This window comes from Carcharhinus amblyrhynchos, chromosome 29 (genome assembly GCF_965287045.1).
Source record: "Carcharhinus amblyrhynchos chromosome 29, sCarAmb.v2.hapA, whole genome shotgun sequence".
Classification (NCBI taxonomy): domain Eukaryota; kingdom Metazoa; phylum Chordata; class Chondrichthyes; order Carcharhiniformes; family Carcharhinidae; genus Carcharhinus; species Carcharhinus amblyrhynchos.
The window spans coordinates 10157094-10180099 of NC_137352.1; the positions used below are offsets into that span (position 1 = coordinate 10157094).

The 23006-nt window shown below is 43.1% G+C and overlaps 1 protein-coding gene across 1 annotated transcript; it reads right to left on the bottom strand.

Annotated features, from left to right (window-relative positions):
• Positions 1–337: 337 nt before the first annotated feature.
• On the bottom strand, positions 338–22185 carry pou2af1. Its single transcript, XM_080214564.1, has 5 exons — positions 22026–22185; positions 20818–20921; positions 10231–10285; positions 7547–7782; positions 338–4217 (listed from the first exon to the last, which is right to left on the bottom strand). The coding sequence occupies exons 1-5, from the start codon at positions 22183–22185 to the stop codon at positions 3897–3899; spliced, it is 876 nt and encodes a 291-aa protein (XP_080070690.1). The 3' UTR covers positions 338–3896.
• Between the last annotated feature and the right edge of the window lie 821 nt (positions 22186–23006).

Sequence of the window (23006 nt, forward strand, 5' to 3'; positions counted from 1 at the left end):
ACCTTACCTGGTGTGACCTACGTATGACTCCAGAGCCACAGCAATATGTTTGTCTCTGAACAAGGGCAACTAGGGATGGGCAAAAATTGCTGGCCAGCCAACAATGCCCACGTCCCACAAATTAATACAAGAAACTCTCAAATGTCGTCTGCAGTTAGGCCATTAAATGCTAGCCCAGCTAGTGATGTCCACATCCAATAACTCCATTTTAAAAATAGGTTGCTGTATGATCTTATGGTTTAAATTGGACTGACTGACAATCCAACAGATAGAAATATGTTTGCTTAATTAATCATTGTAGCTGAGCACACCATTACAATCTTATTTTTATTTTTTCTCATTTGTAAAAAAAAAGCTTACTTTCAAAATATATAAATGATCGTTTCATGGTTTGCCAGTTCCACATAAACACAAGTGCTTAACTCCAGAGTGGCACTACAATACAACAAATGAAACAGGTAAAAATCAAACAATCCAGGCGTGCAATTTGAAAAATATATTCTTCGTGCAGATAGAGAAATAAAAGTTCTGACATGTGGTAAGATATTAAATCAAAATTCAGGACTGATTTGAATAATGACTCTTCACAACATTCAGGAATGTGAGTTTCAGGCATGTTTGCCTTCCTATGAACTTAAGCAATCCATTCACTCCAAGGCAACAGCCTTTGGTACCATGAAAGTGTGACGTTTCTATTGAAATGAACGTTAGGTTTTCAGAAGGAATTTTAATAGCTGCTAGAGGAACTAGTTGAAACAGAGCATTTGGACTCTTGCTCCTGCGCCAATGCAAGTTAAGTAGTCAAGCACAAACAGATGTGTGTGCGCTCCTCCTCTTCATACTCCCACTTTCTGAAGTAAAGTGAATTTTGGAATTCAGTTTGGTGCCTGAGTGGCACACGTCCGGAGTAATTTGTCAATGTGCACTCAAGTTAGTCAAGACATCGAGCACTGGGGAACCGAGTGCATGAAAAGAGACTCAACATGTTAGTCTCTCCCACCTTGAAAGGAGAATGATTGGGGGCCCTACAGAGCTACGTGAGATAGTACCAAAAAAATCAAATGCAGAACAGTCCAAGACAGTGTTATCCAATCTATTAGTCACTCCCCACATCTGGCAAATTTCATTTTGATTAGTAACGAATAGGTGAATAATACATGCCTTGATCTGTATGTGGTTTTAGTATTACTCTCCACACAACGTATGCCTGTGAATTTTAACATTTTTGTGTACTTGTAGGTGAAGTAGTAACAAGATCAGAGTGTGCAAAGTGTTTTGTTAACCAACTTGTGTGCTTTATTTTATTAGTTGCAGTTTATCAATTCAATGAGTGTGTATCATGAGTGGAAAGGCCAGACTTTGGAATGGAGAGGGGAGCTGTCACGGTGCTCACCTTGATCATTCAGGATAATCACTTTGGGCCAACAGATGGAATCTGATCAATAATGAGCAGCTCCAACAGGAGACATCTTGACTAATGGCAAATAGCACCCAACCACGCTCTTGATGGAGAGCAGGGCCGGGTCTCACTGTGTGGGTCAAAATTCCCAGCGGTAACGCTGATGAAATCAAGGTACCACTCACAAGTGCTGGCCAAAAACCTGGAAACTTTGTTAAAGTGTATTATGTCTGTTAAGTTCATGCAAGATTTCAAAACTTTGGTGAAAGAGGAAGACTGCAAAGTTTTACACCGAATGATGGCAGATGTTTGTTAATATACATATCACGTATATTTAGCTGTATTGTGTCTAAAGGTGGACTCTATGACAGTAAGTGTGAGTGGCTGAAACTGCGTTGCCATAATCATATCTTTGGCTAGTCAATACTGCTCAAAGGTAAATATTGACAGTCGGTCAAAAAAGGCCCAAATTGTAAAGGGCAAATTTAGGAGTGATATCAGAAAGCTCTTCACACAAAAAGCGATCAACAAGTGAAATGCATTTCTGAGCACAGTAGATCATAGAATTCCTACAGTGCAGAAGGAGGCCATTCGGCCATCGGGTATGAATCGACCACAATCCCACCCACATATTTACCCTGCGAATCTCCCTAACACTAGACTCAGTTTACTATTGCTAATCAACCTAACCTGCATGTCTTTCAGACTGTAGGAGGGAACTGGAGCACCTGCAGGAAACCCATGCAGACATGGGAAGAACATGCAAACTCCACACAGATGGTGACCAGAGACCAGAATTGAAGCCGGATCCCTGGGCTGTGAGGCAGCAGTGCTAACCATTGTGCCACTGTGCTGCCCAATGTTTGGAATCATTTAATAAATGGTTGGATGCTCTACTGAGAAAAGTGTAGGCTATTTCAGGTGAATGAACGAAGATGGATCAAATGGTTTCTCCCAATGTTTTTGATGTGATCTTATGAAAAGAAATGGAAAAATTAAATTTTCACCATATAGGTGATAGATTTCAGATTGCTTGTTAGGATGGCATGGGAAGAAATTGGCATTGATGCTAACTGGTTGCGTGTTTGATTTGGAAGTGCATCGTATTATTACTAACTATAAAAGGAAAAAATTCTACCAGGTATTAGTACATGAACAGTATGCTCCCACACAAATTAAAAAATCTCCCATTAGTTCAATGAATATATCCAGTTGCCCAGAACAGTGAAAGGAGTATTGGTCTTAACTGAAGAACGTGTGTTTAATTATTCGGGGATAAGTCTGGTCCATTTAGTTCAGCATGGTTATCCAGGCAGCACGGTGGCACTGTGGTTAGCACTGCTGCCTCGCAGCGCCAAGGACCCAGTTTCAATTCCCGGCTTGGGTCACTGTCTGTGTGGAGTTTGCACATTCTCCCCGTGTCTGCTTGGTTTTCTCCGGGTGCTCCGGCTTCCTCCCACACTCCAAAGGTGTGCGGGTTAGGTGGATGGCCATGCTAAATTGATCCTAGTGTTAGGCGGCTTAGCCAGGTAAAGTTGTGGGGTTAAGGGAATAAGGGCCTGGGTGGGATTGTGGTTGGTGCAGACTCAATGGGCCAAATGGCCACCTTCTGCATTGTAGGATTCTATGAATCTGTGATGTAGCTGAGACCTACAGACAAAAAAGACTCCAAGTTCCATCCAAGTTTATTCTGACTTCAAATTGGGCAGTAGAAAATATGTTATATTTCACTTTATTACTCCTGGACTAGGGAAGGGAGTAATCATCTGAGATGCTCAAGATAATGTGCCAGTGATTATTCCTAGAAATTGATGTGTGGTTATTAACATCTGACACATGGAAACCCTACAGTGCAGAAAAGGCCATTGGGTCCATCGAGTCTGCACCAACCACAATCCCACCCAGGCCCCACATCCCCACATATTTAACCGCTAATCCCTCTAAACTACGCATCTCAGGGCACTAAGGGGCAATCTTTTATCATGGCCAATTGACCTAACCCACACATCTTTGGACTGTGGGAGTAAACCGGAGCACCCGGAGGAAACCCACACAAACATGACGAGAATGTGCAAACTCCATACAGACAGTGACCCAAGCTGGGAATTGAACCCAAGAGCTGTGAAGCAGCAGTGCTAACCACTGTGCTACCATGCGGCATTTGTGATAGAGCAACCCATCAATACAAGTGTGTGTACCTCATAATAGTTACCTGGGCATCATACCTGAGAACGACCAGCGCCCATAGTACAATGTCCCAACAAAACGTTAATATATTCAGGGGAAAAGAGAACATTTGTTAGAGGAAATTAATGGAAAGGATTCAAATGGCAGTGATTTCAAAGCTGTTGCATCTGGACATCTTTCTTATTTGGTTTTATAGTGCTGTCCAGTGACACTTTTCCTGTTCAAATCCAATCAAAATTATTTTCAGCCAACCTCTACAGAACTGTTTAAGAAACACAAGGGATTCTCAATAACATTATTGATAATCATGTCAATAGTCTAAACATTCATTTAGGTTTCCTCTCCAAAAATCTCCTGTGAACATTCCAGTTGAATAGTCATTATACTCTGGCATTGTAAATGAACCATTTTCAAATGCAGGGCCCATTTCTATATTATCTGGCATGTAGGAAAAGATGGAGCAGATTGCCGATGTGCAACTGTAGTGTTGCTGAGAAAAATACTCTTCAGGGGTTGAATAAAATGACTTAGGATCCAAGTGTGAAGATGGACTGATGTCTTCTGGAGTTGATGGAACACATTGAGTAGAATAGCCAAAATCCATGGAAGAGTAGGCAGGCAATCCAGAGATCTGGAGGAAAAACAATGGAATTAGCTGTAAGAAATGAATGTCGGGCGCTCTGGTGGGACGGCACGGTGGCACAGTGGTTGGCATTGCTGCCTCACAGCGCCAGGAACCCGAGTTCAATTTCCGGCTTGGGTCACTGTCTGTGCAGAGTCTGCACATTCTCTCTGTGTCTGCTTGGGTTTCCTCTGGTTGCTCCTGTTTCCTCCCACAGTCCAAAAGATGTGCTGGTTAGGTGCATTGGCCATGCCAAATTCTCCCTCAGTGTACGTGAACAGGAGTGTGGCAAATAGGGGATTTTCACAGTAACTTCATTGCAGTGTTAACCTTACTTGTGTCTAATAAATAAATAAACCTTAATGCATTCTCATCTCTGAATCAGTTGGTTGTGGATTATAAGACTTGAACAGATAATCTAGGCTGGCATTCTAATGCAGTACTGAGGGCATGTTCCACTGTTGAACGTGGGGAGGCGATCCTCCCAGCCTACTATGCTGGTCGAGTAGCACAGTGGGCTGAGGGATGTCAGTGAGGGTTGTTTTGGGGGCTTCCCCCTGAGCATCATGTCCTTGCGCATCTCCGGCACTATGCTTTTTCAGCGTCATCAGCTCTGCACCGGAATTTGGCGAATATTGAAATTGGCAACAACATTTCATTAGCAGGATTGGGACTGAACTCTTCAGGCCAGCAAGCATTTCCACAACCACCCGCCCACCACTACCAGGAGTGGTTCACTTCAGTGGGGGTTTACTCCTGATCCCCGCTAACAGGGAACAAACAGCACAGCCCCACTGGAGGGGAGAGTGGCCACTGAGGGACCCCCCCCCCCAGAGGTCGAGGGGTAAGGGGGAGTGCTGCCCCTTTGGCAGTGCCAGCCTAGCAGTGCCAGCTTCATCCCCTGGCACTGCACAATGGGCTCTTTGGTACTGCCCACTGAGAATTAGGCATTGCCAAGGGATGGGGCAAGAGGGGCAGGGCCTATTGGTGGGTGATCAGTGGGGGTATGGGGGACCCACTGCCACTCTACAAGGGGACTGGTGGCAGAAGGAAGAGGGCTGGTCATCTGGGTGGGGATGGGTGGGGAAGGACTTCAGTGGTGGGGACTGGACTGTCTGGGAGGGTTGGAGCTGGTCATCGGGATCAGGCAGGAGGGAGGTTGGGACTGGCCAGTGTAAGGGTCGGGGACATCAGGGCTGGCTTGGTGGAATCCGGGAGGCCAGTGATGGAGGGACAGGAGGTTCGCAGGGCTGGCCAGCAGTTGCGAGTTGCAGAGCTGGCCAGCAATCGGTGACTGGCAATGGGGCAGGTTTCTGCACATATGCCAATATCAGAGCTGACAGATCAGTACGTGTGCAGTGGCCCACTCAGAGCTGTGCTGCTGGCCTCTCAGGCAGGAATAGGTTCCACCCCCTGCTTTCCACAGCGAATCATATGAGGGCAATCATGCTAAAGAAAAGTCAGGACTTTTACTCCCATTTTCCCACACATTGGAAACTTAAAAATCTTTTGGGAGAATCCCAGCTGGCACATCATCTTTCCCAAAAACTGGAAGCCCAGTGGATGTAAACAATTCTTTGCCATTATTTAATGAAAAAAGCAAGCGATTTCCTGGTATCCTGATCAAAATACATCCTCTGCAACAAAACCAAATTAAGTAACTAGTTATGCATCTCACTGCTGTTTCAGGGATCTTGCTGTGCGCAATATAATGTCTACATTTCAAAAGTATGTTACTAGAAATTCTTTGGAACAAGCTGAGAATGCAAAAATTGCAAATGTAAATTCTTCTTTGACTTCATTTAAATAATGCAACAATTGATTTCCAACAATTTATTTCAAAAGGTCTATACTTGCATCACTTTGATTGTTCCTGTGCTGGAAAAATATAATCATCTGTCTCAGGAAAAGCTTATATGTCATCACAATGACTGCGGACTTTGTCTACAATGTATGGTTTAGATGAATGTTTGTGCTGTTTCATTGCCGTAAAAGTTTTATTAACTTGGGATGGTCAATTCAGGCTCAGAACAGGATGGCTTTACTGCTCTTCAATTTACACAAATACAGCTAAAGTCTTACATGATAGAATGAGTGTTGGTGTCAACCAATTTACCACATGGATGACAGAACACTGCTTCTTTTGTTGAATCACGGAATCCATAGAATCACGACAGTGCAGAAGAAGGCCAACTGTTCCATCAAGTGTGCACCAAATCGCCAATACAGCTTTCCACCCTGGCCCTCTCCACCACCCTCTCTCTGGGCCCCCAGTCATTTACCATGGCTAATCCACCTAACCTGCACATCTTGAGATAATAAGAGGCAACTTAGCATGGCCAGATCAATGAACCTACACATAGAATCCCTACAATGTAGATGGAGGCCAATCAGCCCACTACACTGACAAAATGTCTTGCCCAGGCCCTCCCTCTGCCCTATTCCTGCAACCCCACACATTCACCATGGCTAATCCAACTAACTTACACATGTTGGGACACTAAGGAGCAATTTAGCATCTTTGGACTGTGGGAGAAAACTAGAACACCCAGAGGAAACCCACATAGACACAGGGGGAACATGCAAACTCCATACAGTCACCCAAGATGAGAATCGACCCCGGTCCCTGGTGCCGGCAGCAAGTGCTAACCACTGTGCCCCTGTGATGCCCTAATGGCATTCCCAAAGATGAGCTCAACAAGTGTCTTCTTATGAGGAACAAGGTGTTCTTGTTGTCAAAGAAGCAGGTCACATTGCAACAGTTTACCAATTTCGAAATACGATTAACATCTCAGGTTTGAGAGACCTCTGCATATATGAGTGGAGTTGGCTGGAGTTCCTTAATTGATGAAGGGACTGAGGCAACTAAAGGAAGATTTTTCTGCTGCATACTTGTTTAGGTAAGGAAATTAGAGGGCCAACTCAACAAAGAGGCGGCACGGTGTCAGAGTGGTTAGCATTGCTGCCTCACAGAGCCAGGGACCCGGGTTCAATTCTCGGCTTGGGTCACTGTGTGTGTGGAGTTTGCATGATCTCCCCATGTCTGTGTGGGTTACCTCCAGGTGCTCCAGTTTCTTCCCACAGCCCGAAGATGTGTGGGTCAGGTGGATCGGTCATGCTAAATTGCCCCTTAGTGTCAGGGGGACTAGCTGAGGTAAATGCAATGGGTTATGGGGATAAGACCTGGGTGGGATGGTGGTCACCACAGACTCGATGGGCCAAATGGCCTCCTTCTGCTGTGTAGGATTCTATGACAGAGCAACTTACACCGGCTACATGGTCAGATGGTCAATACAGTATTAGGGAACGGCAAAAGAGGCAGAGATATGTCAACTTACCATAGTTGAGTGATTGCAGTGGTTGAGTGGCTGGTAACTGGCTGGGGGACAGTGCGAGGCAGGAGGGTGCGAGGTGAATGAGTTCTCCGTGCAGAGGTCAGGCAGGTACTTCTCATACACCTCGGCACTTTCGTAGAAGATCGGATTCTGGTCGTAGGCAACATTCTCCAGAAGCTGGTCGCACTCATAGAAAGCGGCTTCACTCCCGTTAGGCGGAGGACAGGCACTGTGAAGAGCTGGCGAGAGGTTTTAGAAAATTCAGTCACATTTCCTTGCGGGTTTTTGGGGAAGGGGTGGGGTGAAATAGCGGGTCAAGTCTCACTGATAGATCTCATCCTGTCTGTGAAAATTCAAGGGTTGCTAATTAAATAAAATTGTTTTGTTTTAAGTTAACAATCTGATAAAGATCCCTCCCCCATAAGTTAAAATAGATTTTCGTAAAATGCAAGAAATGGAAAGGTTATAACCCACCCCCTCCCCCCCAATCACATAATGGAGAGCTATCTGTCCATTCCTCTTAAGTGCTGAGACACAGCAGTGAGACAACCCATTCGCTGCTGGGTGAATATTGTGAGTGAACACTCTACTCGGATTGTGTTATCACACACACACACACACACACCACTACCCCACTTCTCAAAAGAGGCTGAGAGCACAGAATCTTTAGAGGAGAAAGAGAGAGATAGAGGAGACCGATATCGAGCAAGAGAGGAGAGAGATAAAGGGGAGGTTGAAGAGGAGAAAGAGAGAGAGGGAAAGAGAGCAAGAGAGGTGGTGGGAGGGGAAAGGGTAGAGAGGTGGGGGGAGAATAGAGAGGTAAGAGACAGAAGGGAGGAGAGAGAGTGGAGATAGCAAAAGAGAGAGAGATAGGGATGAGAGATAGAGGAGGTTTGCAGGGAATGCAATCTCAGAACAGTCTGGCAAGAGAGACAGCAAGTACATTATGTGCAGAAGACACCACAGCCAAGGGGACTCGAACCCTGGATTCATTTGCTTTTCAGCATGGCCGGGGAGAGAAATGTATAAAACACAACTCTCTGAATTAAAACTGTCCACATCTCGCACTTAGCATCTACTTTGTATTGCACCAGCCCTGCCGTCAACTCTGAATAAGCTGACAGAGGACTTTGACACCTCTCCGCCTTGATTTGTTTCCTTCTCTGCCAATTGCAGAATCTGACTCATTTGGGTTGAATCCAGTGCCCTCACATGTGTTGTGGTTAAACCCGGGCTGTAATTTTACAGGACACTCAGAGGGTGAATGTGCTTTCCAGACCCCCCCACCCTTCCACATTGTACCAGTACCCTGTCACTGTTTAATGGCAGGGTCCGCATGGATTTCTCCCTGGATAATGCGGATATGGGCTGAGTTCCACGCGATCCCTGAATCCCACTGCAAAGTAACGGAGATCACAGACGTTTCCTCAGTTACACTCCCTTAAAATGACAAATGCAAAGGATTGAGGTGCGATCAATTCGTCTTTATTCTGCCGCTTTCTTAAGGGCTCTCTTTTTTTTGCCTTTAACGTTTCTTACTGGGTTTAGACCTGTGCATGCTAACATTGAGCAGAAAACCCAGCCTCGCTGCTCCCCTGATACTGGCTGCTTTCAAATGGGACGATTATTGTATTATTTTTTGCTTTTCCATAAGACTGAAGGTGAACCCGTTCGCTGGTGGGTGAACATTGGGAGTGAAGAGTCTATTCGGATCGTGTTATCACACACACACGCACACACACACACTGCTCAAAAGAGGCTGAGAGCAAGAGTCTTTAAAGAGAGAGAGAGAAAGATAGGTAGAGACGACCGATAGAGAGCAAGAGAGAGAGAGAGGTAGAGGGGAGAGAGATAGCGGGAGAGACAGAGAGAGGTAGAGGAAATCGATAGAGGGCAAGATAAGAGAGAGGTAGAGAGCAGGGGTGGATAGAGAAGAGAGATAGAGGACGCGAAAGAGATAAGAGGAGACCTATAGAGAGCAAGAGGAGAGAGGTAGAGAGCAAGGGCTTAGAGAGGAGAGACAGAGGGAGAGAGAGATAGAGAGATAGAAAGAGAGAGGAGATATATATAGAGAGAGATAGAGATTGAGAGAGGAGAGATAGACAGAGAGAGATGAAAGAGATAATAAAGAGAGATAAAAAGATGGAAGACATAGAGGGAGAGAAAGAAAAAGAGATAGAGATAGGGAAGGAGAGAAGAGAGAGATTGATGATAGAGGGGTGACAGAGCAGAGAGAGAGAGCGAGAGCAAGGGAGGGATAGTGAGAGAGAGAGGGACAAGTCTGTTTAGCCGGGGCTCGGCACCTAGCAGCAGCAAGTGGGAGGAATCCCGGAACCTGACAGCAGAGATGCAATATTCACAGAATTCGACGTTTAAAATATTGCGACGGCTCGATACCAAACCTTGGTAAGCCCCCCTCCCCTGCGCCCCCCTAGATCCGCAGAGTTTGCTGATGAAGCTGGAGGATGTTGCAGGGACCCTAAAGTCTGATTCGTCCCAACCCATCCATCTGCATGTTTTCCTGCCACTTGCTGTGCCTGATTGGTGGATTGCGGATTATGCATGCACTGCCTGGTCTTTAATATTAAAGAGTTAGATGCCTGATCTCCAAAAGCGCGGAGCTAAAAAAAAAGTGTGGCCCCCTTTTGGAGAGGTGGATGGTGTTTCTTTTATGTATTTTTACCTACCTGGTTGTGCGGGAGACGCTGGCTCCGCGAACTGAGGACAGTTGCTTGTGGTAAGCTGAAATTAGAACATAACAAAGTAAAATTTGGGTGAGGGGTGGAAAGTATGCGAGCAAAACCAATCCGCAGAGAGGGCGGCTTAGATTAATAGTTTACACAAGAAAATATCATTCATTGCAATTACGTTTATTAAATATTTTTAAAAATCCTAATTTGGCTAAATATTTAGACCTTTATTTTGTGTTCAGACTCATTTTCCTATTTCTATTTTTGTTGTGTGTCTACACCGATTCTTTTGTCAACTTGAATTACCTGAAAAAATTATAAATCCTTTAACTGAGCAGAATTTATAAAAGGGAGTTAGGCGAGGTGGGTTTAGATGAAAGTGATTTTTTTGTATGTGTAGTGTCTTTTAACTGACTCAGGGTGAAAGCGGCAGCACCTGACATGTTGCAGACAATCTTCAGTCTTACTTGAGACTTAGGCATTGCGTTCTCTCCACATCACATGATTCCTCGGATCAAGGATCACATTTCCATTACATCACCAGTGCAATACAGATTGTGTCAGGATTTTTTTCTGGAATCTTGAGCTTGGTATTATTGCTGTGCAGTATTACTTGCAGAACTTATAAACTTGGGGACATCCTTGGCGGTTTTTCTGTCTCTCCCTCTCTCACAATATGAAGGCAAAACTGCAACATGTGGTTTATTTTTTTCTTATTAGTCTGGATGTTTCAAATCTTTGCAAACAGTAACAGGAGTGTGTGGCTTTCTGGTCCACCCTTTTTGGAGTATTCAGTACTGGACTAAGCTTAACTGCAGTGTTAATGTGAGCCAACTTGTGACAGTAATAAATAAACTTAAACTCAAGTTAATTGTTTGGAAGACTGATAGTGATTCGGAGAGTTGTGTCATGTTTTGTGATCAGTGATGGCTCCAATGTGACTTCGGATTGGTCAAAAAAAAACTTTTCTATTTTGGAAGCAATGGTAGGTGCTTAGAAGCTGAATATCTGTTTAAAGCGACATGCTTCGTGGATAGGTTCCATTGGTCTTTGCACAGGGGTCAAAAAGGGCGACTGCTTTATTTGCGCGTGTTTTTTCGGTACGACTTTCACGCAGACATGAGCGGTAATCTGGGAAGAGAAAGAGTTGGGGTGTGAATTGGACTTTCACATTGTTGCCCTAGGACCTTTACTAAGTGTGCTGATTTTGGCAAGCGCAGTCTGGCATCACGCCATGAAGCAGTTTATTCTAACTTTGCTCTGCACCTAGGAGTCTTTTTCAAACACGTTTCCAGTCAAACATTGTTTTTAAGTAAACGCAATGCCGGTTTTCCGTTCATTGGAAATTGTTGAATATAGTATGTAGACAGTGATAGAGGTGGGATATACAATTGACCCTTGTGCATTCTTGGTTTTCTTTTAAATATATTCAGTCAAAACCATACTGCTCCAGTCAAAGCACCTACAAGAGACACATTCCAGATCCAAGCTGACAAGCCAGACTCCCCATTTCCTGTCTTGGGTTCGAGCTACAAGATCCAAGCTGTTAAGAGCGGGTAATGCACATTCCCCCGACCCCACCATGGTGCTTGATCCGAGCCTCCTCTTAGCCAAAAGACCAAGATATATTTAACAATAAAACCTCCATGCTGAGGTACTAATTTTGCACTGCTAAATCTTTGGAGCACCCCTTGCAGACTGTACCACTTTACACCACACTGAACTACTCAGCTTCAGTTTGCTAGTCGCCTGCAGTGGAAGTGCAGGATGCTTACGGAAATACAGGCTGTTAAGACACTCCTTTGGAACTGATATTGGGCTCAGAGACAATGAAGCCCTGAGCCTGTGTGCCCGGTTTGGGATTTGCCCCGGTCAACGCGTTTGAACATGAGACAACGGCGGACAGGAGTCCCATTCATCTTCGGTCAGAGAGAAAAAATAACCTGTCCAATGCCTCTAGGAATCATCCAATTCAGAAGAGCCAATGGTGAATGAAAAGGGTGGAGATGGCATGAGGGAGGGGAGTGTGGGGGGGGGGAGGGAGGGGAGTGTGGGGGGGGGGAGGGAGGGGAAGGGGGGGTGGGGAGGGAGGACCTTGCACCATTTCTGAGTTAATATGTGGACATTCCAAAATGAGCAAATGATTAAAGAACAAACGGTCAAAAGCTGACAGTAAAATGGTGGTAGGGTAGTAGTTCTGGCAGCATGTGTAAAGGGCAAAGACCAAGGGCAAAGGCCTATTCCTGCTCCTATTTCTTTTGTTCTTATGTTCAATGCCCTGGATGTATAAGTTTCCCTGATACTGGAGGATCTGTTCTGTGTTGCAGCATTCCCTGTTTTTACTCTGGAAGTTTGCAGCTATGGCCATGCCCTTGAAACCATCTTGCATTCATGTCAAATGATATAACAGGAAAGAAAGACTTACATTTACATAGTACCTCCCACAATGTGCCAAAGTGCTTTATAGCCAATTAAGCACTTTTGAAGTGGAATCACTGTTGGAAACATAGTACCAATTTGCACACAGCAAACTCCCACAAGCTGTAATTTGATCATCCAGATAACCTGTCTAAGTGATGTTGATTGATGGATAGGTATTGGCACCAAGGACAACTCCTTTGATATAATGCCAGGTAGAACATTCAAATCCAGTTGAAAAGGCAGATAGGCCTCAGTTTGATGTCTCATCTGAAAGGATGCACCTCTGACAGTGCTGTATTCTCTCAGTACAGGAGCATCATTCTCCATTTTTTGAGCTCAAGTCCTGGAGTGAGATTTGAAACCAAAACTTTCTGACTTGGAGGTAAAGTCTTTTTTTAAAGTTCATTATTAGTGTCACAAGTAAGCTTACATTAACACTGCAATGAAGTTACCGTCAAAATCCTCTAGTCGCCACAATGTAGCACCTGTTCAAGTACACTGAGGGAGAACTTAGCATGGCTAATGCTCCTAACCAGCACGTCATTTGGACTGTGGGAAGAATATAGAGCACCTGGAGGAAACCCATGCAGACACGGGGAGAACTTGCTGACATCCCACAGACAGTGGCCCAAGCTGAGAATCAAATCCAGCTCCCTGGTGCCATGAGACAGCAGTGCTAACCACTGTGCCACTGGTAAGAGTGCTACCAGAGAGCCAGAGCTGTTCCAAAGCCCTCAGCCTCTCGCAGTTTCTGAAAGTTTTAATCAGAACAGAGCTGACTAACTGGGTTTTTGTAACTTTCAAGACATATATTTTGGTTTTAAGGATGGACCAGAAGACGTTTGAAAGCTGATAGCTCATCAGATACAAGAGCAACATGGATTTATATCTTTTAATAAAGTGAAACAGCTCTAGTCACTGAACAAAGTGGGTACCAGCTGCAAGTTGTGTGAACCTGATGTGACATCACATCAGAAAGCACTGGAAAATCTCAGCAGATCTGACAGCATCTGTGGACAGTGAATAGAGCCAATGTTTCGAGTCAGAGGGTCAAAACTCAAAACGTTGGCTCTATTCTCCCTCCACAGATGCTGTTAGACCTGCTGAGATATTTCCAGAACTTTCTGTTTGTGTTTCTGATTCCAGCATTCACAGAATTTTGCTTTTATCTTAGCGACATCAAAACACCTCCTTCAAGTGGTCTCAGACCACTGGACAAGTGCAAGCAATTAAAGTGATATGGCTCAGTTTTATTTTGGGCACCACATGAAAATTATTCATCCCTAAAGCAGGATTTTATTTTTACATTATTCTCAAGAATAAGAGTGATCTCTCTGCCAGGCTGTATCTCACATTAGTTCCTAATGAACTGCAGTGATTGTTTTTACGAACTGATTTTTAGGTCACTTCAGACAGCATTCAAATGGAAGCACGTTGGGATTGGATTTAACTCTTTGCAAATCAGAATAATTTTTTTTGTAGGAAGTAAAGTCACTACATTTTTACCGCACAACAATTACAGAAACTTTGACAAAGGGTCATCTGGACTCGAAACATCAGCTCTTTTTTCTCTCCTGACAGATGCTGCCCGACCTGCTGAGATTTTCCAGCATTTGCTCTTTGGGTTTCAGATTCCAGTAATTTGTTTATATTACAGGAGGATTTTATTGGCAGAGTTAGGTTTGTTGGTGTGGTAGAGATTGTTTTAAAAACATCTTGGAGAAGGGCTTTTTTGACATGTTTGGGAAAAGCAACAATGCAATGATTTGAATACATTTGATTTGCATAAGAAACTTTAGATATCTATCACTTGATCTCCAACAAATATTCTACATCAAGCCTGTTTTTGAGAATATGCAGTGGGAGTTCCCATTCCATGTAAGACAAATAGAAAAGAAATATTATATCTGGCCAAGTATTTATCATAATTGAATTGCTTGCATTAATATAGGTACAGGACGGCTTTTAAATAAGGTGTTAAAATCAGAGGATATCTATAAACATGAATGTGCTGACTTGCTGTAAAGTTCCCTGATGCTGGTCTGAACAAGTTTGAAACTTTGTCTGCATATTTGGATTACACACATGGATTGCCGCAAGCCATATTCCTGCCTCCCCCCAGCCACCGCCCCCCCCCCCCCCCCCCCCCCGCCCTCACCCACCCCCAGAGTTAATATAAATAAAATATATTCTGCTTTTGTTTTATTGCTACAAGTTTTGCTCTGGTGGGCACAATCAAAAAGAATCATCAAATCTTTTTGTCGTAGGTAGAGGATTGAGTGGTGAGATAGATTTTGCACATTATTTAATGTGCAATGGAAACATGAATAGGTTTTGAGGACATAGAGCACTTTACTGCATGTCAATGTTCTGGGATCAAATGCAACACCATCTGAAGAGGCAAAACATATTTTCTCTGTTTCACCATCTGTCTAATGGCAGGATTGTAATATGAGCTTCAGCACCCTGACTCACTTACTAGTGGGCACACTTTTGCAGCATAGAACTTCCCATAATTAACTCTCGGAAACCCAATTATACTTAATTCAGATAGAGGGAAATATAGCAGCCACTTTACAAAAAACAGAAGTAAAGATCCCATTCAGGAATGAGACAGTCGACTAGTTAATCTGCTTTCATGCTGTTCATATAATCTCGACAGTGCAGAAAGAGGCCATTTGGCCCATTCAGCCTGCATCAACCACAATCCCATCCAGGTCTTATCCACATAACCCCACATATTTACCCTGCTAATTCCCCAACACTAAGGAGCAATTTAGTATGGCCAATCCACCTAACAGCACATCTTTGGACTGTGGGAGGAAACCGGACCACCCGGACGAAACCCATGCAGACGTGGGGAGACAGTCACCCAAAGCTGGGATTGAACCAGGGTCCAGGTTCACTGCTGTGATGCAGCAGTGCTAACCCCTGTGCCATTCATGTTGGTGAAGCTTTACTTGAAAAGTAACACAGAAGTCTTTACAACCACCTTAGATGACAGAGGACGCTCATTTGAATTCTTATCTGAAAAACAGAGCAACACTCCCTTGGCATTGTTTTGGAACGTCAGCTGGATTTAACTCCACAGCTCTGATCTGTGGAGGGGGGAAATCTTGACTGACCAACTGACAGAGTCAGGAGTGCTACTACTGAGGTAAGAGTGGCACCCATGAAACAATAACTACATTTCTAAAGTAACTCATTAGCTTTGAAGTTCTGAAGCATTAAATCCAACCCATGTATGCAAATACCTTTGTACCCAGACCAAAGGTCAAGAGCATAGTTATCAAGTTTAGGAATTGGCTTTGTTTAAAGCTCCACATGCTGTCAATCTCATCATGACCCAAACAATATTTTGCAAACATGTCTTATCACTTTTCTGTGCAATGTTAAAAATAATTTGCTTAATTTTTGGGCTTTGACAAAGGGTCATCTGGACTCAAAACGTCAGCTCTTTTCTCGCCTTACAGATGCTGCCAGACCTGCTGAGATTTTCCAGCATTTTTTTTCAGATTCCAATATCCCAGTAATTTGCTTTTATCCAGTTAGCCTGCAGCTATATCCACAGAACAGTAGCAGAATTATTGTGCAATGTTAGTTTTATTAGTTGTTGGATTGCAGCTTAAGAGTTTTGTAAATTGTTGATTAAAGATTGTGCTTGAATTTGGAACTGCTTCAAACAACAAACAATAACTGGACTGGGTATTGATAACTTCTGGAAGGATGGGAAATTGAAAAAAATGAAATAGAAATATTGAAGTGGTAAAATAGGGATTACTGAGGTGCGGGCAATACAGAGCACTGAATGTAGAGTATTCTACACCCGCTCCAGCTACACCCACCCATGAGCTGCTGCGACCAATTCTAAATGTTAACTACAGCAAAGTAATCCATGTCCTAAAACTGACATCTATGCCACTTGTGAACACAACATTTCACTCACAAGACACTAACTGTAAATGTTTTGCTGAAGAAAGAAACGTTGTCAAAACTTTTTGGCTTGCACTCATCAGGACAGTTTTGCAAGAACACCAATTGTAAAGGGAGCAATAGTTCATATTACAAAATAAGAGGGTGCTGATTGGTTGGCAAGTGGATTCTGATTTGTAGACATGTTGCCATGAAACACACATGTCCTTTGCACAGAAGGAGCATGTTCACACATTGTAGTCTTTCTCAACTAAAAAGCTTGGGGGGGCAGCCATTGCATGGTTCATCCCTCATGACCATGCCTTGGCCAATCAGAGTCATGGTGCATTCTCCATGGCAAAGCCTCTACCAACTTGCCAACCAATCAGCATTCTATTTTCATGCAGAATAAATTGTTGTTCCATTTACAATTGACCTTGCACATCTGTCCTGATGAGTGCAAGATGAAAAGTTCCAACAACATGTCTCTTTTTCCAGCAATACTCAAGTTCTATGCTACCAAATGACTTTAAGTTTAAATGTTTTGGTTTTCGAATGCAAATACAGAGCAATGTTTTCATTTTTTTTTCATTCATTAATCATCACTGGTCTTGCTGTGATTGGAACAATTCCAATGTAAATTCTTCACCATCAGAATGAAAAGTGGCAATAAGATTTAACTCCTTAGCAGTTTCAACGAATTAAGTATCCTTAAGTATCCTTAATTAAGCAAATAAAGTATCCTTTTCTCTGTAATTGTCCAAACCCTGTGTATGAACAAGATATCTATCTTCCCGTATTTTAGAATATATAATCAAATACTGCAAAAGGTTATTACAAGGATGTTTCATAAATCCAACTTCAGCTGGAAGTGTGGAAAAGTACTAGATATCTGATCTCAATTACTAACTAATAAATGTATAACCCACCATGAATTATTAACTCTGTTTGAGTATTTGCATATGACACTAACAGCAGTGATGATTTTGCCAAATTGCATTTTTAGTACAGATCTATCAGATTACATCAATGATTTAATGGAAGAATCTGCCATTGCAGGTTTGGATGAATGGGAGGCGCCACAGTGGCAATAGTGATTAGCATTGCTGCCTCACAGCACCAGGTACCTGGGTTTGATTCCAGCCTTGGGTTTCTGTCTGTGTGCAGTTTGCACATTCTCCCTGTGTCTGCGTGGGTTTCCACCAAGTGCACCAGTTTCCTCCCACAGTCCAAAAATGTGCAGGTCAGGTTGATTGGCCATGCTAAAATGTCCCTCATTTTCCCAAGCTGTATAGGTTAGGGGTATTAATGGGGTAAATATGTGGGATTATGGGGATAAGACCTGGCTAAAATGCAATGTCAGAGAATCAGTGCAGACTCAATGGGCCGAATAGCCTCCTTCTGCAATGTAGGGATTCTACACTTAGGAGCTTATACAGAGCATCACATAAACAACTCACAGCATGGAGAAGCTTTATGAATTGAGAATTACAAACATGTCATTTTCCACTGGCCAAGACTTATCCCTTAAGCAACATCACTGAAGCAAATTATCTGATCATTATCACATCCCCCACGTAATCTGTCCAATTTCCTATCTTACACATGTCATTGCAATTCAAAGTACTTCATTGACTGTAAATTGCTTTTGGACATTCTGAAATCATAGAATCCCTACAATGCAGAGGAGACCATTTTGGCCCATTGAGCCTGCACCGACACAAATTCCACACAAGCCCTATCCCCATAACACCATGTATTTACCCTGCTTATCCCCTGACACTCAAAGGCAATTTAGCATAGCCAATCAGTCCGACATGCACATCTTTGGAGCGTGGGAGGAAACTGGAGCACCTGGAAGAAACCCACACACACATGGGGAGAATGTGCAAACTCCACACAGACAGTGACCTGCAGCAGTGCTAAACCTATACCACCCTTAAGATTTTTTTCAATGGATGAAAACTCAATGGGTCGTTATCAAAAATGATAAACACGGAAATCATACTTTCAACTGGCAACTCTAAAGAGCAAATCACATCGTGCTTTCCCAAGTCACAACATGCTTTCCCAGACCAGGTAAGGACAGCAGATTCCCTTTCCAAAAGAACATCAGTGAACCTGATGGGCCAAATTGCCTACTCCTGCTTCTAGTTTTCTGTTTCTATCTTTCTGTGAGAGACAACACTATACACTAAATAGTGCAATTTTACAGAGCATGCATAGTTATTTGAGTTGAAAAGACAAGTTTAAAAAAAAAGGATTCCTTAGTTTGGTAAGTAGAAATTTAGGATACAAAAGCAAGAGTGTTATGCTAAATCTTTATAAATCACTTTTTAGGCTCAGCTGGAACATCCAATTCTGGGCCCACATGTTAGGAAAATCATCAAAAGCTTGGAGAGAGTGCAGAGGGGATTTACCAGAATGATTCTAGAGCTGTGTAACTTCCATTATGTGGAACAATTGGACAAGCTGGACATCTTCTTACAGAAAAGAAGATTTAACAGAGGTTTTTAAAATTGGGTGGAGTAAATGAAGAGAAATTAATTTCACTGGTAACCAATCTGATTAATAACCAGAGGATACAGATATAAATCACTTGGTAAACAAGGAGACGAGATTCTTTCTCATTGCAGAGACTTGTTATGATCTGAAATACACTTCCTGAAAGGATGATGATAACAAATTCTAAGGTATCTTTAGAAAGGGAGTGCAATAGATACTTGAAAAGGAAGTATTTGCAGGACTATGGGGGAGATCACAGACAGGGACTAATTGAATAGCTGTTTCAAAGAGCCAGCACAAGTATAATGGGCCAAATGGCCTCCTTCAGTGCTAGAACATTCCATGGGTCTGTGTCAGAAATTTCTGTGAAGTTGGACAATGTTGAGTGTGAAATTATTGGAAGACTGACATTTTTAGAGCATCTTCCACAGTTTTGAAACCTTTTTTTAAATCTTTTTACACCCAATGAAGTATTTTTGAAGTGCATTAATTGTAGGAAATGTACAGTGGTTAGCACTGCTGCCTCACAGCACCAGGGACCCAGGTTCAATTCCAACCTCGGGTCACTGGCTGTGTGGAGTCTGCAAGTTCTCCCCAAGTCTGGGTTTCCTCCGGGTGCTCTGGTTTCCTCCCACACTCCAAAGGTTAAGGGTTAAATGGACTGGCCATGCTAAATTGCCCCTTAGAGTCTAGGGGGATTAGCAGGGTAAATATGTGGGGTCGCAGGGTTAGGGCCTGGGTGAGATTGGTGTCAGTGCAGGCTTGAATGGCCTCCTTCTGTACTGTAAGGTTTCTATGACCTACAGAACAGAGCATGGTCCTACCAACACAGAAGTGATAATCTGTTTGAGTGATGTTGGTGAGGATTAATATTGGCCAGGGCCCTTCAGCTCTTTTTCAGAGTAGTGCCCAGCCTAGAATAGCCTATTCTCCGGTTGATTCCTTAATGTGTTGGTCTAAAAGAAATCACATACATACTCCTGGAATTCCTCCTCCAGTGTGCCATTGCACATCTGGTTTATATATATTTAAATTAAAATCATTCATGATTACAGTTGCACCCTTATTGCACGCATCTCTGATTTCTTTTTTAATACTTTCCCTTACATCTCCATACTGTTTGAAGGCCTAGAGACAAACCCCAGCAATTTTTTCTGTCCTTTAGTGTTTCTTCCCTCCACCCATACAGATTCCACATCATGATTTTCTGAGCCAATATCCTTCCTCACCATTGCATTGATTTGGCCGGATGGCCTCCTTCTGCACTGTAGGGATTCTATGATTCTACTAACAATGCTACCACACCTGCTTTCCCTTTGTGTCTGCCCTTCTTAAATGATGAATACTGCTCAATGTTCAGTTCCCATCCTTCGTAACCCTGCAGCCATGTCACTGTAATTGCAACTATATCATCATCATTTATATCGAATTGCGTTGTTAATTCTCTACCTCTGGCCTCTATTATCATAGAATCCCTACAGTGCAGAAGAGGCCATTCAGCCCATCGAGTCTGAACCAACCACAATCCCACCCTATTTCCGCAACCCCATATATTTAATGGTAATCCCCAACACCAAGGGTCAATTTAGCATGACCAATCAACCTAACCCTAACATCTTTGGACTATGAGGAGGTATTTTTCTCATGCCTGCATATTTTTATGAAATGAATCTTCCATTCCAGACAGGCTAGGTTTATTGGTTGTGAAACTTAAAAGAGTTAACATGTAAAGGAGTTGTCCTGTACCGCTGTGGTGGTGGTTGTGGCAGCTGCTTGAAGAGCCCTCCTTTGCTGCAAAAGCTCCTTAACGGTGATCTTCACCCGCACCCCTTGGTAAACTTTCTGTTTATCTGTTGGAGAAATCAGACTGGATTGAAATACAGAAGCACAGACACAGCATTGGGACCAAGTTTAAGACACATAACCTCCACTCATTCAGCCAGAGTTTAAATTGGGTCTAAGGTTTTCTTGTTAGTTTTGTATTACCTGAGTAAACACTTAAAGAAGAAACACATTTTTACACTTTAAAAAGAAGTTTTAGAGAAATGTTTATTTCGTAGTTACAAGCTGTACATTAACACTGCAATGAAGTTACCATGAAATTCCTCTAGTCACCACATTCCGGTGCCTATTCAGGTCAATGCATCCTAACCAGCATGTCTTTCAGACTGTGGGAGGAAACTGGAGCACGCGGAGGAAACCCATGCAGAAATGGGGAGAATATGCAAACTCCACAGGACCCAAGCTGTGAATCAAATCTGGGTCCCTGGCGCTGCGAGGCAGCACTGCCATTTAACACAATTAAATTCTATCATTTAATTTCTTAACAAAAAGGTGTTCCGGTTTTTCATGGTGCTTTCCAAGTTATTCTTGATCGTACATGAGATGAAACTGCAATTTCAAAGATCCATGGGTGGCACCATAGGATTCAGGAAGACAGTGTCACATAATCCATTTGTTCTATTGTCTTCTACTGTTCCACATGCAAGCAATTGAATGACAAGCACTCTCAGTAACTGAACCCTATGATTGTTGAGTATACAGTTCAGAAAAAACAGGACCCATTTGAAAGGTATAGAATATGTTGTCAGGCAAATTATATTCTATTCTGAAATATAAATATCAATATTTATACTTATACACAAATTTATACACACATACACACATATTTGAAGCACTTATAAATTGCCGGGAGACAATTCTAAGTTCTCTTCTTGTTGTGTAAATACACTTTTAGAAAATTTGTAATTATATTGCATTAGAACTTGGAAACAGAAATCCACAATATATATTCAGGATGTTCCAAAGTGCCTCGCAGCTAATGCAATACTCTTGAGGTATGGCCATGTTGTAAAGAAATGTGACACCTGAATTGCACACAGTCAGGTTCTACAATGAGATGTGACCAGGTAACAATGGTTTTGAGGTAATGGGTGAAATATTGGCCTGGGTACTATGGAGAACTTCATTGTTCGTAGTATCATAGAATGGTTGCAGCACAGAATGAGGCCATTCAGACTGTTGTGTCCATGTTTGCTCTCGGTGAGAGCCACTCAGCTGATCTCGCTCTGCTGCCCCTTTCCAAGGGGATGAACCAAGATGGCGCCGGAGCATGGCTTCGTGTGATCTGTACCCAGCATTTCCTCTAATTCTATCTTTTACTCTTGCTTTATGCTTTTAAAATTCTATGCTAACTCTTTTACTTTTCAATGGACCTACCTCGCATTAAGTTGATCTTTCTCTACACCCAGCTATGACTGCAACATTCCATTCTGCACTCTCTCCTTTCCTTCTCTATATACAGTATGCTTCGTCTGTATAGCATGCAGGAAACAATACTTCTCACTGTATGTTATTGCATGTGACAATAATAAATCAAATCAAATTCCCCACAAGTAAGTTTTTTTCAGCAGATGCTTATCTAATTCCTCTTTCAAAGCCCCAGTTGTATTGGCCTCCACCACACTTTCATGCAGTGCATTCCAGATCCTAACCACTCACTGCATAAAAAAAGCGCTTTCTAAATGTCGTAACTGGTTATTTTCATAGAATCCCTGCAGTACAGAAGGAGGCCATTCAGTCCATCAAGTCTGCACAGACAACAAACCCACCCAGGCCATATCCTTGTAACCCCAGATAATCCCCATGACACTAAGGGGCAATTCCACCCAGACCTGTTTCCCGTAACCCCTTGTATTTACCCCACTAATCTCTCTACCCTACATATCTTGGGACATTAAGAGGCAATTTAGCATGGCCAATCCACCTAACCCGCATATCTTTGGAGAGTGGGAGGAAACCCATGCAGACACTGGGAGAATGTGCAAGCTCCACACAGTCACCAAGGCCGGATTTGAACCCGGGTCCCTGGCACTGTGAGGCAGCAGTGCTAACCACTTTGCCACTGTGCTGCCCAACTACCTTGACCCTTTCAG

What these genes read in the sequence shown, in the direction of transcription:
- pou2af1 (XM_080214564.1), bottom strand. Translation starts at nt 22,185, where the DNA reads ATGCTCCGGCGCCATCTTGGTTCATCCCCTTGGAAAGGGGCAGCAGAG. An exon ending in CCACAACCACCACCACAGCG is followed by an intron (nt 10,286 to 20,817) that starts GTACAGGACAAC and finishes TTCTAATTTCAG; the next exon opens with CTTACCACAAGCAACTGTCC. An exon ending in ACTGCAATCACTCAACTATG is followed by an intron (nt 4,218 to 7,546) that starts GTAAGTTGACAT and finishes TTTTTCCTCCAG; the next exon opens with ATCTCTGGATTGCCTGCCTA.